The sequence below is a fragment of the Prosopis cineraria genome, unplaced genomic scaffold, assembly GCF_029017545.1.
Source record: "Prosopis cineraria cultivar Desert tree isolate PC_DT_omini unplaced genomic scaffold, ASM2901754v1 PC2255, whole genome shotgun sequence".
In the NCBI taxonomy this organism is placed as follows: Eukaryota; Viridiplantae; Streptophyta; class Magnoliopsida; order Fabales; family Fabaceae; genus Prosopis; species Prosopis cineraria.
The window spans coordinates 1-15,797 of NW_026557580.1; the positions used below are offsets into that span (position 1 = coordinate 1).

Here is a 15,797-nt window from a genome sequence, read left to right on the forward strand (position 1 = left end):
ACAGATCTTCATTGGATTGTTGGTTGCCACCTGGATTTTCATCCCTAAGAAATTGATATCTTTTTATTTGCCATCCAAGGGGTGCCACCTGGAAACACAGAAGCACTCCAATTGTCATCTTAATCGATCATGAGTTGAAAGAATACCGTAACACGTACTCGAAACCAACAAAAATAGCCGGACGCGTGCAGAGAGATGTCCGCGGGTTCGACTTGACAAGACTATGTAATGTCCCATCCAAGTGCTGGTCATGTGTGGGGAAGCAAAACGCTTCCGGCCCGACCCCATTTAATTGCTTCTCTTTCACACCCAATTTGGAAATAGTGGACTCAACCCAATCACAATTATTAATTTATTATTAATGTATCAGCCCTCCTTAACTTATTTATATTTCGGTTTCTTCATGTCATGTATTGCCCATTCTTCAATTTGTTTCGAAAAAAATGATCAAGAGGAAGTAACTTTGTGGACAAAATAACGAGTTCAAGTCTTGACAAGTTTATAAAAATTTTGGACATCCATCCAAAACACAGTATTTGCTTTGGAGATGGAAGTGCGATACAATTCAAGCGCTGTTGTACGGAAATTGATGTGACTCGGATTTGTTGACTGGCACAAATTTCTCTTCATATATTTCTATATTCTGCATATTAAGACATCAATTGCGCATCTGCAACACATGGGGGTTAAAAATCACTCACATTGTAAGTTAACTTGATCCGACTGGTCACCTCACCTATGTCTTTTTTTTTTTAATCTTTTTTTCCTGCAAGGGTATTTTATATTTTTTGAGAAAATAGGCATCATAAATTTCTTTTTTCCCTTGCAGGATAAAAAATTTAATTTAGAGCAGTTTTCTTCTTTCCTTCTTTTTTATTTCCGATCCCCACAAGCTTTTGGAGCTGTTTTGAACTACCGCTTACTTCGTGTAACAAACTATGCCCTATTGTTTAGTTGTTTTGAAATTGATGTGCAAGAAAGGCAAACTCGTCTATTTTTTGGGGGCTTTCAAATGCAGAGTGAGAAATTAAAACTTCGCTAATCGCCAATCATCCTCTGCTTCTAGATAACACTCGCTATAATGGACAGATAAATTTGTCTGAAATATCTACATACATCAAGGAGTTATGCAGCGTAATTCTGACTTTCTGGTCCAAATTCATGTCAGACCTAGTTGACGCATGCCCAAAAATTAAAAAAACACTTCTAAACTTCCAAGGGCAAACGTCTTTTTTGTGCAATCTTCATACATTCATGCATAATAGACATATTTTCTCAAACAATTCAGAGTTTAAAATATAAGTTACAATGTTTGAGGTATTAAAAAAATGCATTACCGATGGGTTGTTAATTCTATAGAATTTATTGTAAACACCTAGTATAGCTTGTAAATCCTTTTCGAGTCTCAGAATAAATCTACATTATTTTTTTTAATTAAAAAAATCATGCTAACGGAGGACATAACGGGAAGAACATGAAGTGGATCCGATCCAAGCCTCATTAAAATCGTTATTCCCTGACAAATAAGAGGCTGACATGAAACAGCCATGTTAGTGTAACATCGCGACATTTTGCAACCACATCCCATCCTGACACTTCCACGACTGATTGTACAGGACTAGGAATGAATGCATGAAAAAATAGTGGTTTTAAACAAGCACTACCAGGAAGTCATCAGGGCCATAAAAAATGGAAGATGTACAAAATTCTTTCAGATCAAGTGAGCTAACTAGATGTTCAACCGCTTTCTACTTTCTAGTCCTCTCTTCCCCAAGCCACATATGATCCCATTTCTTTTTTTTCTTTTTTAAAAAAATGACTGCATGGTCTAAGCCTACGGTAAACAAAAAACTATCCATGTCACTTCTATAAGATAAAACCCTAATTGTTTTAGATCATCCTAAACTGTCAAGTATTATATGGTTGTACCACAATTTTGTTAGCATTCTCTATCAGTACCTCTACATTAGTTGATATATATATATATATATATATATCTACAGAAAGAATGTAAGCAGAGAAAGCTCGTCATGAGAAATCATGAAGAACTCTGCTGGATTCCGTCGCCGCTCATCCGAGGCAACTTTATTTTGGGGAAGAATGAACTGCATCTACAAACAGAGAAGACTATAGAAGAAAAGTGGTATGAATGCGTTGTCAAGTTGTGCAGTGTGGGCCTCCAACAAACCACTTACGGTCACAGCTATTAGTAGAGAGAACCAATGCTGCAAACAGTCAGTAATGAAGACATCAGCTAGAAATAGAGTGAGCTATGAAAACATTCCGTGTTATCTTAGAAAACACGAGTTTGCCAAAAAGCTTCAGCAAATCAACAACGAGTATGCATATAAGTGGAACATGCGCTACAAGGAAGGAACAGGTATTACCACCGCTCCACACACACACACACACACACACACAAACACACACACACACACAGACCTGGCTGAGAATATATCCAGTTGACGCTAAGAGTGGAAGGAGCAATGAGCAAGCAGCCAGGACAGATGTGATACCAGCCGCCGTACCTTCAATGGTTTTCTCTGGCAAATTGGAAAAAGATTCACGTCATACACACAGGAAATTTCTGGTACAAATCGGTATTCATTACTAAGGAAATACTTACTGCCAGTCTTACTCCACCTTAAAACACCATACTTGTGCCCAACCATTGATGCCTAAACATCATAAAGAATAATGGGTACACGATCAACAATCAATTGGAATTAATGCAGCAGCAACATGATGATTTACTTAAACCTTACTCAAGTACTAGTGTAATCTTAACATTGACCCCTAGACTAGCGTGAATGAGGAATCAAACAATGCAAAAATAGCAACTTTAGCCAAACAGCAGAAAATAGCGAGTTTACCATCGTATCACCAATTCCCAAACTCAATATTCCTGCAAAAGGGCTAGAGGTCGATCATTGTACCCAGAAGACATCCAAATAGGAAGTGCACATCCCAATAAGAGTGAGAAATGGCTGAAAAAAGGACATCAAATCATGTAATGGAAGTGCTTGGAAGTTGGAACTCTCATGCATAACACAATATGCCTTATCGATCTACAAGGGAAAGAGGTATATGATACCTGACAATAAGAAGATCAGAGTCACGATGATCAGTGAATGCATTCATAAATTGATGCACTAATTGCCCCAATGGCCAAATTCTCCACACCTGAGTCAAACAATGTTTACGCAAGGGCAAACAATAAATATGTAAGCGCAAATGCAAAACCAATTAGCCTTCTTTGAAACATTTGGCAGAACTAAGTTCCTTTTCAGAGGTAACATTGGTACAATACTAGAACCTTTGCATTTGGGAATGGAAAAGTAGAGTAAGTTCTAAGGTAGAAATCGAGATTTTCAATCTAACATACACAAAATATTTTCTGTAATTGCATCAGTCAATATCTGAGGAAGATATAATATTGCATTTCTTTCTAGCATCATGAGTCAAGACTTAGTGTGTTCATTTATCGACATGGCAACACCCCATTCCTAAGCTACAAACACCAAAATCTTCATAGTTGTTTAGCCAAAAAGTTTAAATAAAGTTTCTAGAAATCCAAACCAAAAGTCTGATGATAATTTAATATTTATTTTACGAAACAGTATTCCTCCCATATAGTAAAAATTCCTCCACCAATTCAATGATCATCCAGTTTTAAGAGCATGGGTGGTCATCATAGCAGTGCTGAAACCTTGTAGCTTTCTTTGTCTGGATTCACACCACATACTGACACTTGTTCGTAATCAATTGCAAGCAATGAGCACCAACTCTATGACAAATATGAAATCATTATGCTACCTTGTATGTGAGTTAGATGCTTACCCGAATAATTTCTAATGTCAAAAAAACCGCCAAAGCTGCACCAAAAGCTAGATTAAGAAACTTTGGCTGAGAGCAAAAGAGCAGCAAGTAAATTGAGAATTATCTGACGGACAGAAAACAATACACTACTAATCATAATACTTAAAACCCAAAGAAACAAACAAGCATCACTAAATCACCTGAAAGATAAGAGCAGGCAAAAACATCAAGACAGCCAACAGATGGTAGTATTTCCGCAAAAGAATCCTCTCAATCTTACTGCTTTTTGAGATGTTATAGAATCGCAAAACAGAAAAACAGATGACGCACACCCAATAGAGGCATAATGACAATCTTTTGACCGGCTCTGAGAATACAAAAGAAAGCACCCTGCAAAAGATATTGCAAGAATAAGAATTATTAATATGACAATATAGATGAAAAAGATGATGATAAACACAATAACAGATGCCTGTGAGAATTGAAATTGAGACTGCCGTCCTAATTTCCATATTAACCAGTTGGAAAAGATTTCTTTTGTACAACATAACTCTGAAGGACAAGACTACTGCAAATTTTCCCAAGTTATAGACCTAGTTGGATTAGGCCTAACTATTTGCTACTACTATTTTATCTCCATACAAATACAAGCTGCTTGTCCCAATAAAAACTATCACACAAATTTTGCCATTTTAGTTACGCTTTAAACTTTTATACAAGATTGAAAGTCCATGTAAGTGATATCTCATAATAGAAATAGTGGCTAATATCTGCTAAAATGCCATGTAATCTCACATTTGGATTGTCAGCATGACAAATTCAATATACTTGTTTAACATGCAACTGATAAGAGATATACTTCCTAACTCCTAACACCCCACAATTACCACCACAGGTTCACAATGCCACTTAACATATCATATGACAACCAAAAAAACAAGTAATCAAAAAGAAAAGTGCCAATGAACCAGATATTGATTTCACACCAAAAAATGGGATGCATATGAAACTCCTGAACAAACTGCATCCATGATGGTACAATCACAATCATGACAAATCCAAGGGAAGCAAAAAATACAAGAGATCTTCCAATCTCCTTGTATCTTGCTTCAGCAGAAGCAGCTTTGATAGACCACTCCCATATTTGGAAATATATTTGAAAGCTAATGGATACAGCAGAAGGCCAAGCAGCAATCCCTGAAAGAAGAGTAACAACCTTAATTGATCTAGACATAACATTAATCATCAAATTCATTAGTTAAGAACCCAGACCTGAATAAAAGTGCCAATCTCACTTCGACTAATTCCATATTTCATAGGATGCAACTCTGATGACATCAAAAGTCCAGATAGCTGAATACAAAAAAATGTAATCATCAGAAATTAAATACATATTCATCTAATTCGTTTAAAATCAATATAGTTTCCTACAAAAACGCTAACCTTTGCCATGGTACGCAATAACATGTCACCAAAATAGAGAACAATACCTGAAGTCACCAGAAGGGCTTCCCCTAGGAACAGAAGAAAAACAACAAAATATCCCTCGATTATCTAGTGGTGGTAATAGAACTTTTATACATAATTTTTCTAAAAAAAATGAACAAGCTAATGCTACTACGCTTGAATCAGATTTGGTAAAAAGAAAGCTTTGCTCATCATGTTTATCTCCCAAAAAGCAAAAAAAAAATTGCTCATCTTCCCCTGTTAAGGGACACCTGTATGCTATAAAGTTTAATTGGATAGTTCACACTTTTACTACCCCAAATATATTACTGCTTGGAAAAGAAATACCTCCCATCAAATTCAAGAAAAAATCATGAATTATAAAAAGAGCTCAATAGAAAGTATATTGCTTCCGCTTCTGACAATAATATAAATTAGAGTCAAAATACCAATTAGAATTCATATTTGAAACATTTAAGCATACCAATGGAAGCACAGGATGGAAAAGTTCTGAGAAAATGCTGAATTAACCTCACTGCTGCCAATCCATGACAAACGAACCAGGACAGTTTTAGTGCTGGGTGCAGGTCTGTATGGAAGAGTAAGTGAGAGTTTAGTGGAATGAATATTTCTTATCTGGACTAAAATAAGAAAATGGCAATGGATATCTAACTAATAGGACTATCTTCTGAAGCAATGCACAAATCTGAACTTTTGCTTTTCAACAAATTAGACTCTATCAAAAGGTCCAGCATGGATTTCAATTCAAAAAAATCACCACCTTGATATGTTGCAGCAAGGGACACAGAGCAGACCGCAGCTTGTAAGAACATGAAACATAAGCTGAACTTTAAAACCCAATCATTCCGTGAAAATGGTGCGTGCCGCAGACTCAGGCTGAGGAATATCAGTACACTCAAGCTGCTAGCAGATGTGGCCCAGTATTGCAATGTCAGATACTGAAGCTCTATATAAGGGGAAAAAAAGGAATGTTTGTATTTACGTTGTCAAAATCAAAACCCACATAATGGGAAATTGAGAATGCACTGGATTGGCGCTGGTAGTATCAAGAGAATTAGAGGGCAATCCAGTCACAACAGAGGTCATTAAACATGCACAGACCATAAAATTTAGTAAACTTTTAATAATATTGAATATTGAATTTGAAGAGGGCATTTTTTTTTTAATTTGGTAATAATTTCGACAGGGCATCGCTGAACCGAGCAGCTGATTCCCCCGAATCACGTATCATTGAATCCACTTAAGGCATGAATTCGGAAAGTGATTAAATATATTAGCAGGGAAGCTAATACCTTCAAATTTAACTTCACCAAACGACAATCCTCTTGATAGCTGTATCATCTTTGAAAGAATGACCGCCGGCAGAGTGAGCGCCCCAAGCAATATGCCGGATGAGGCACCGGGCCTGAAATAAAACCAAATTTAGTCTTAACGCTAAGCAACCATGACTAAAAAATTAAATTAAGAGGGAGAGTGACAAGAGAGACAGTAGAATGGATGAATGGGAAGGAAATTGAGGAAGAGGGGAAACCGGTGCATACCTGGTGGGGAAATGGGAGGGAGAATTGGGAGTCTCAAAGCGGATCTCGAGGAAGAGGGAGGCAAGAGTGAGGAAAGAGAGAGCAAGAGCGTGGGAAAGAAGAGAGAAGGGAAGGGAGCAGAGGACGAGAGAGACGAAGAAGATGATGACGGCTCTCTCTCCGGTGAAGAAGGACGACGTCGTAAAAGAAGCCACGGTCCCCATCTGAAGGATGAGAACTCGGGAGGACAAGGATCTCCAACAGGAAGGAAGGGGGAAGGGTTTACGCGGGAAGAGATGAGACAATTAATCGCATGACGCCCATCCCAGCTTGGAGACAAAATGAGAAATATTGGAGAATCTTGCAAAGATTATTGCTGATGAGAGATTAGTCCGATGAGATCGTGAGATAGATCGCGGAGGGTGAAACAGAATATGCCAATACCGTGGATTTCACTGGGGCGATCCTGCCCTTCATTTGGACCAGCCATGACTGGGTCGCCCAAACCTACCTCACCCTTTCGTCAAACCCCATAAACTTCCTGCCGTCCACTTTATGGGCCATCTGCACACTTCGCGTGTACTTCTTCTTTCCTTTTTTTTTTTTTGCTATTAAGTTTTTAAAATGTAGATTTTGTAAATCACATGAGCATTGACGAAGAAACGTGTCTGGTGGCAGTTATTAGTTTCAATTAACCCTGCTAAAAAACTCTAAATTAGCTGTAGTTTTCCGTCGATTTGTCCACGTGTTGTGGCGCCGGTTTCAAAACCAGTGCCTTTGTTGCATGTCCGATCGAGACCTATTGATGGTTGTTCACTGCATGACTTAAACAAGAACCATGCATATATAATTCCAGAATATTAATGGCGATCACTTAATATGGATTCAACCGGGATTTGCAGACTGTAACACCCTCAAATTTACAGACCGATTTTTACAAGTTATTAATTTAACAAATTTTTTTTTTTTCATTGAACCCTTATCATGGTAGAAAAATTTATACCACGATACATCCAAGACAATATACCACAGGTCTTAAAATATCTAAAAAAAAACAATTAGAACCATGAGGGACAGACATGATCCTCATAGCATGTTATTCAAATCAGATCATAAATCAAGAGGGACAAACATAATCCTCTTGGTCATATAAATACTTTTAATAAAAAGGATTAGAGTTTACATGCTTCACAAAGAAGATATGTCCTAAGTTGGTACAAGATATATTGTATAATCTAAAATAAGAGGCAACGTAAAAGATGGTGTCTCATACACCACAATTACACCTCTGGTGCTTTCTCGGCCGGACTCGCTCCTGTAAAAATATTAACCACGGGGAATGAGACTTAAAAGTCTCAGTAACCAAAAAATTAATATGTAATGATGCATGCGGATGTAACTAATCATGCGATTGCTAAGTGGGCACACAAAACATTTAACCGAACAATACTTTCAAACAAACCGAACAAATATTTAATTGCATGACTGCACCTTATATCCTCCTTTCGCCATGCTCGGACGCCAAATCACCCGGCCAAAGGTGAGTTGGACCAAGCGACACGCCACTCATTGGGTCCAATGAGGGCTTACCACGTGGTAATAATTAACCGAACAGAAATTTCCATTAACACTATACATTAAAATACCCTGACAAGTCATGCATCATTCAAATATCCAAACAGGAATATATCCGAACAATAATATCTCATCATGATAAACAAAAATAAATTTTTAACCCACTTGGCAATAATTTCAAACAAGTATATACAGTATTTATTTTCAATAATTCATAATTTTTCCAAACAACAAAACAACACATAACCATTCACAAACACACCCATCACAACACATTAATAATGGTTACCTTGTGTCTTGAATAACAAGTTCCCCTTCACAACTCCTTTTTCACCACTATCTTTGTCAATATAATCTACATAATTATTTCACAATACTATATATTAATTTTACATTAAAATAAATAACTCTAATTTAAAGAGTTAGAAAGTCTTAGATCTATAATCTATATTAATACTAATTTAAGATTTATGCCTCATTTAACTTCCCAAATTCTTTTCTAAAATTCTCGTACCCTAATAAACTATTTTTTTATCCTCAATTCACTTTTATATCACAATTTCATCCTTCTATATTCTAAAAATTCGTCCAAAAATAAATTAAAAATTTTAGAATTATCCTGAAGCCTCAAATCACCTTTCTATAACCTCAAAAATACCTATTCATACTTAAATAAATATTTAATAATCATAGGTTTATCCCTACATCTCAGATTCCACATAAATTCAACCATATAGAACTAGATTTTAACTCAAAAATTCTTAAACATGAGTTTCAACCTCAAAAAAATATTATATAATATTTATTATATCCCTAAGAGTTTTAACCTATATTTTTAATCCATCATATCATCAGATTAACTATCCTATAGAAAAATCCTAATCAAAATATTTACTCTATCCTACAAAATAATCATATCACTAGAAAGCTAATATTATTTAGAAAATAACTATAAAATTAATTTTGTAATTAAATAAATTTTTAAATGCTAATCTAAACAGGAAAGTTAGAACATACCTGAAGAAAAAGAAAATAATCTCCCCTTGCGAGAAAACGCCGAGCAACGTGAGAGGAAGAGAGAAAAATAATATAAAAATGGGATTGTGAGTCCCAAAATTATATTAAAAAAATTACAGGTTTGAATTTAATTATTCAAACCTTTGGGCCAAAAGTTGCAATTTCCTCTAAATTGCATCTTAGCCTCTCATGCTTCCTAATGCACACACCCTCTCCTTTTTATACATGAAGACACCTCTTCTCTTCCCTCATCTAACCAATGTGGGACTTAAAAACAACAACCTTCCACCCCCTTTTTTTTGTTCCTTCTACCTTCTCTCTTTTTTTTTTTAACACATACATAAAAAAAATTATTTATGTATTATATCTTAACTAAATATTGCTTATGTGGTTTTAAATTTAAATTTTTAAATTCATAATTAAATACCTAACCATAATATTATTTTAAATAACCTCAAATAATATAAATTCCTATTATTATCATTTTTTTTTCTCAAAACCTAAATTCCACAATTTTTTTATTATATAAAAAATCAGGATGTTACACAGACTGTTATGTTGTTCTTATGCACTTGTTGATTGGTAAATCTTCCCTACTAATATTGGATGCTTCTTGGACCCTAAGATCGATAAAATTCATCAATTGTCAATTATAGAACACGTCATATTTAAATGGTTTTGAAGATTGGACGACCTTGTCGCGAGGGATAGTGATCAAATCCAAGGAAGGTCAGTATTATTTTATCAAATAGAGTTGAGCTGCCCGGCAGAAAGATGGTGACCAGTCAAGAACCATGGTTGTAAACGCAATTCAAGCAAGGATGCTGGCTAGCTGTCGTATGTGATGACATGTATGAAGGTGATAATCCAATTATTCATTTTGCCGATCAAGAGAGAGCATCAACCACTGTAACTCGAGATATGTTAAATAAACATAGATTAAATGGGTAATTCCGCGCTATGTCGACAATTAATCCAGATAAAAGCTTTAGCTATAGGCCAGCCCGACTGTTTCCGATCATTAAAGATTGATCCCATTCTCCTTCCATTTAAAACGTAAACATTTTTCCTCAATTAATTTTAATTTAAAATATAAGTAATTTAATATATCTAAAAAATAATTTTTAAATTTTATCTCTATATTTGTTAAGTTAGTTTTTTGTAAGTTATCGAAGAGCATTAATAATTGAGACTAAAAGTAAAAAAAAAATGTATATTTTATGAGAATTAAGACTTTATTGGTTTGCCATTTTTTTACTAAAATCTCTCACGCTATTTTTCGAACACCTTATAAAAATAATTTTTAATTTAAAATATTTTATAATAATTAAATTATTTTTTTAATTTTACTCTTCTTATTAGTATAAAAATATTTAATGTAGTTATATTGTTAATTAAAATCAGATAGATAGATAGATATATATATATATATATATATCATTTTTATGATATAAAAAATATTTTTTTAAAAATGTGTGAAATAATTAAAAATATCTTGAAATAGAAATAAAAGAGAGTATTTATATTTTGAATGGGAAAAAAAATTTCACCTCTAAATCTCTCTTCTACCTGCTGCTATTGTTGCAAGTCGCAGCATGCAGTCCCGGCCCGCGAGATAATTCCTACGCGGAGATTGCGACGCCACCGACGCGCAACGGTTTCGGTATATTCCTGGGAGCCTGGGACTAGCGGGAGGGGTGCGCCGTGATGAACAGATTCTAACATGTATTATTCAAGTATTGGTCCTATTTTTGCAAGAGTCTATCCATTGGTTTTTAATTTATTTACAAAATTTAATGAAACACCACGATACATTTAAAAAAAAAAAAACATCTTTATCTCTTTCACACTCTTAGCTTTTTCATATTTCATGTCTCGTTCCCGGTTAATTGTACCAGTTGGACGAGTTGTTTTGAAAGGTTGAAATTGTTTTTTACCTAATTTTTTTAATTAATTTTCTTAATCTCACGAAAGTTTTAAATATGGTCTCGTAAAAAGGTCTAGAGAGAGGAGTTATTTTTTTCTTTTTGGTGGTGTGATCTAATGTGACGTCTTCCTTGGTAAATTTTAGTGCTATATTTTCCAAATTTTTCATCCACATGACATGAGCATCACTATCTTTGGGTAGATGTGATAAATTTCTACATTTATACATTCAGACAAAAAAGCGCGTGGGTTTGATCAACGTGAAAGATTCACATGGGAACGACAATATGATATAAAACCACTTATTTACGTTTGTGCGTTGCGTTGCAGCTTAAGCAGAAATCTCACTCCCTGTACCAGAAGACCCACACCCTCTCCGTCCGGTTGCTAGAAATCTAGAATATAATAGCTCCAGAGAAGCTCCACGGCCGCCTTAGAAGAAACACGGCCTCACGCCTTAGTCTTGGCCTGCCCACTTCAAGGTCAGGGTCCGTCTTCGGTGCTCGAGGTGCTCATCACCCAGTTTTTTAATTTTAATTTTATATTTATTAGAAATAAAAAAATATATAAACTTATTTTATAAATATATTCATCGTTAATCTGAATAATACTGCTAATTTAAATAGTTTAATTTAATATTATAATTTTTATAAATTGATTATTTACATATATTTTTAAACAGTTCAGATTTAATATTAAATTTTTATTCTCAAGATTTAGATTTAAAATTTTTATTTTTTATTTATTAAAATAAAAAATTTAGTATTGAATCTGTATTGTTCACATTATATTTAAATAGTTAATTTATAAAAATTATAATATTCAATTGAATCACTTAAATTAAGTTAATACTATTTAAATTGATGATAAATATATTTAAAAAATTATAAATTTTTATTTTTAAAAATATAAAATTTAAATTAAAATTAAAAAAATCTGTCTGGAAGGCCCAGCATCGGTGCTCAGCAACACAGATGATGGATCCCTTCGAGGTCACATAATCCCCGGATTTGACTTCAGTGTGTGATGAGATTTGGTGATCCAAATTTGAAGTATTTTAAATTATTTTATATTTTCTTAAATTTTTACTTTCATAAATACAAAATAAAATAATATAATAATAATTTAAATGTGCCAGGGGATGAGCACCAGAGAGGCCCCGTAATCCCCAGTCCATCCAGCCATCGAGTCCGGTTTCAATGCTGAGTGGCTTGCTGAGCAGTTACGTGCTTATCACTAGAGAGGATTTGGGCCATTGGGCCATTCAATTTTTTAATTTGGATGGTCCGATTTTTTTAATTTTAATTTTAATTTTATAAAAATAAAATTTATAATTTTTTTATAGATATATTCATCATTAATTTGGATAGTACTGATTCAATTTAAAATTCTGAATGATTCAATTTAATATTATAATTTTTATAAATGACTATCCTGATGTATTATAAACAAGACAGATATAATATTAAATTTTTTTTAATAATTTTTATTTTAATAAATAAAAAAAATAAAAACTTTAAATTTAGACAATATATAATAAAAATTAATATTAAATGAAACTGTTCAAAATATTTAAATAATTAATTTATAAAAATTATAACGTGAGATTGAACTATTTCAGATTACTTATGAATATATTTATAAAAATTTATGAATTTTATTTTATAAATAAATTAAAATTAAAAAAAAAAATTTGGACCGTTGGCTCAGATCCTCCCTTGTGATGAGCACGTCGGTGCCCGAAACCGGTTCCTCTAGCCATCAACCTTGCCTTTCCAGGTTTCATCGTCACCTTTGTCATCACCCATGTCATCCACCGCCGCACCTCCAGAGCTAATTCCTTATCCCCTGACAATATCTTTGCTACTGCACGACAAAAGGGGCTTGACATACCGTACACCACGGTGTCCGACGGCCTCCCGGTGGAGCACGACCGCTCCCTCAACCACGATCAGTTTATGGAATCATTGCTCCACGTGTTATCGGCTCGCATGGAAGTGCTCATCGCTAAGCTGGTGAACCAGTCGGCGCTGCCGGTGACATTTTGATTGCTGATACTTTCTTCATGTGGCCGTTGGCTGTTGCTGAGAAGTTCGGCCAACCCTATGTTTCTTTCTGGACAGAGCCGCTCTAGTTCTCTCTCTTTATTACCACATGGATCTCTTCCAAAACAATGGTCATTTTGCTTGCCAGGGTACGTAATTACCAAACTTCAGCCTCGCTAGTCTCTCACATGCATCTTTAGTGTACACACACACACAACCCCCCTCACACACGACCACGTTTCTTTTTCTATCATGCTCATTTCGAACCTCAAAAGGTGGCATGACTAGATATGATGAGGAAAACCATGCAAGAGCCGTAGCATCACCTAATTCATTACTATACATGAATAATGTTACAGTCTTACAGAGGATCCACATCTCCAACTCTCTCAATGCCCCCGGAAAAAAAAGGAAATTAAAATTTCTATCATTTTTCATAGATACCTTCTCCATATATATTGCTAGAACTGCCTGTTAAAACAAAAACATTGACCGCGCTTCATATTTTAATCTACGAGATTTTTTCCCTTCATTCTTCTGGCCTTAGAGTGTACTCATGTTTTTCATTTGTTCTGGAAGAAATTTTTAGTTAACTGAGAATCAACTTTGATTAAATAAAAATACAACGTCTGTATATATGGATATTTTCTTGGAGCAGCTCTTTATTAATTGGGCCGTGTCTTAAGTATAACTACCAAATTTGTCGCAACAATCCACATGAGGTATATTAGCGTTCTATAGTAATATATATAATAGATCAGGTCATCAACATACGTAATTCAAGAAATTTTACATTTACATTGTAACGTCGTAATTCAAGAGATATTTAGTACATGACACAATTGAAAAAATATTTATCGTTAAAAAATATAAGTATCATCTGAAAGATAACAGAAGCTAATGTTTTACCAATATTACAGAGCTGAACTCTGCTATCTGTCTGACCAAAAAAAACTCTGCTATCTGTGCGTGGTCCATGTATAATATTTAACTAACTAGCTATGTGCTAATTGTTGAATCAGCAGATAACCGAGCAGAAGTGATAGACTACATTCCGGGCGTGAAATCCATCTACCCCAAGGACCTGACTGCTTTATCTTCAACAAACCGACACTTGAACAGTGTACCACGGAATCACATCCAAAGTCTTCAGTGACGTCAAGGTTGCCGAATTTGTGCTCCGTAACACAGTTCAAGAGCTAGAGCCCCACACACTATCTCCTCTTTGCGAGCTCAAACCCCGTTCTACGCCATCGGAGCCATCATCCCACGTGGATTCACTAAGAGCACTGTGCTCACCAGCCTCTGTACGAGTCCGATTGCACCCACTGGCTCCATTCCAAGCCTCGTGCCTCCGTATTATATATATCTTTCGGCAGCTACGCCCATATTGCCAAGCTCGACCTCGTGGAGATCGCAAAATGGCTTTTGCTTACCCAGGTGAATTTTCTCTGAGTGCTCCTACCCGACGTGATGAGCTCCGAAGATTAGCATCCTCTGCCCATTGGATTTGAGGAGGCGGTTCGTGGCCGTGGGAAGGTCGTACCCTGGTGTTGCCAAACTGAGATGTTGACTCACCCAGCTATCAGAAGGTTTTTGACTCATTGCGGGTGGAATTTCATATTGGAGAGCATATGGAGCGAGGTTCCTCTGCTGTGCTTCCCACTGTATTAGTTGTATATAGAGTTACTAGCTTAACCGGCATACTGTCATTGACTCGTGTACAAACCCATTTTAGTTAGGGGAGTTATTTAATTAGTCAGGGAGAGAAACCATGCAGCCTTTGGTAATTATACGAGCCAGGCTTGAACGGTTTAATTAGTGCTTTTAAGAATTTGTTAATTAAGGAAGTTAATTAAAATTAGTTTTGTTTTTTGTAAATTTTAAAATTATTCTTAATAAAAATCATTTGAAATTAGAGGAGTTAATTTAATCAGTTATGAAGTTTTTATAACTAGTTAAAAATATTAGTTGACAAATCAGTATTCTAGGCAAAGCACATTATAGCAAGACACACACACACACACTTATCAACTTCATTTATATATATATATATATATATAAGTTTTTATGCTTAATAAAATTCTATACATAGCTCATTTGAATTGACAAATTTTCAATTAAGGGCAATTTTGTGATTTCAGTCCGGGCAGTTATCTAGAGCTAGCCTGTTCAAAACGAGCGGGGAAACTCCAAGTGTGAGTTTAGGGAGGGTGCCATTAGAGGACTTTCTTCTTCTGATTAGAAGTGGTCTTTCAGGGATCTCAAGCCTACCAATTAAACATTTTTTTAAAATATAAGGTTACAAAAATGTGAGATAAAGATCAAATCATGTTTAAAATATGAGACTTTTATAGTTAAAGGGCATGCTAGCAAAGACAAAATAATTAAAATTATCACATGATCTCTAATGACCCAATAAATCAAT

General features: G+C 35.0%; 1 protein-coding gene and 1 pseudogene across 1 annotated transcript; one reads left to right on the forward strand and one right to left on the reverse strand.

Moving 5' to 3' along the window:
• Positions 1-1,661: 1,661 nt before the first annotated feature.
• Positions 1,662-7,357, reverse strand: LOC129301608 (dolichol kinase EVAN-like). Its single transcript, XM_054940162.1, is given in 16 exon segments — positions 1,662-2,225; positions 2,443-2,543; positions 2,627-2,678; positions 2,874-2,920; positions 2,923-2,987; positions 3,095-3,183; positions 3,841-3,906; positions 4,020-4,209; positions 4,806-4,968; positions 4,971-5,016; positions 5,092-5,172; positions 5,263-5,333; positions 5,750-5,854; positions 6,047-6,232; positions 6,579-6,691; positions 6,828-7,357. Coding segments are annotated over 16 exon segments (1,692 nt in total). The 5' UTR covers positions 7,031-7,357; the 3' UTR covers positions 1,662-2,111.
• Positions 7,358-10,341: 2,984 nt separating this feature from the next.
• On the forward strand, positions 10,342-15,043 carry LOC129301607 (UDP-glycosyltransferase 86A2-like; annotated as a pseudogene).
• Positions 15,044-15,797: the final 754 nt, after the last annotated feature.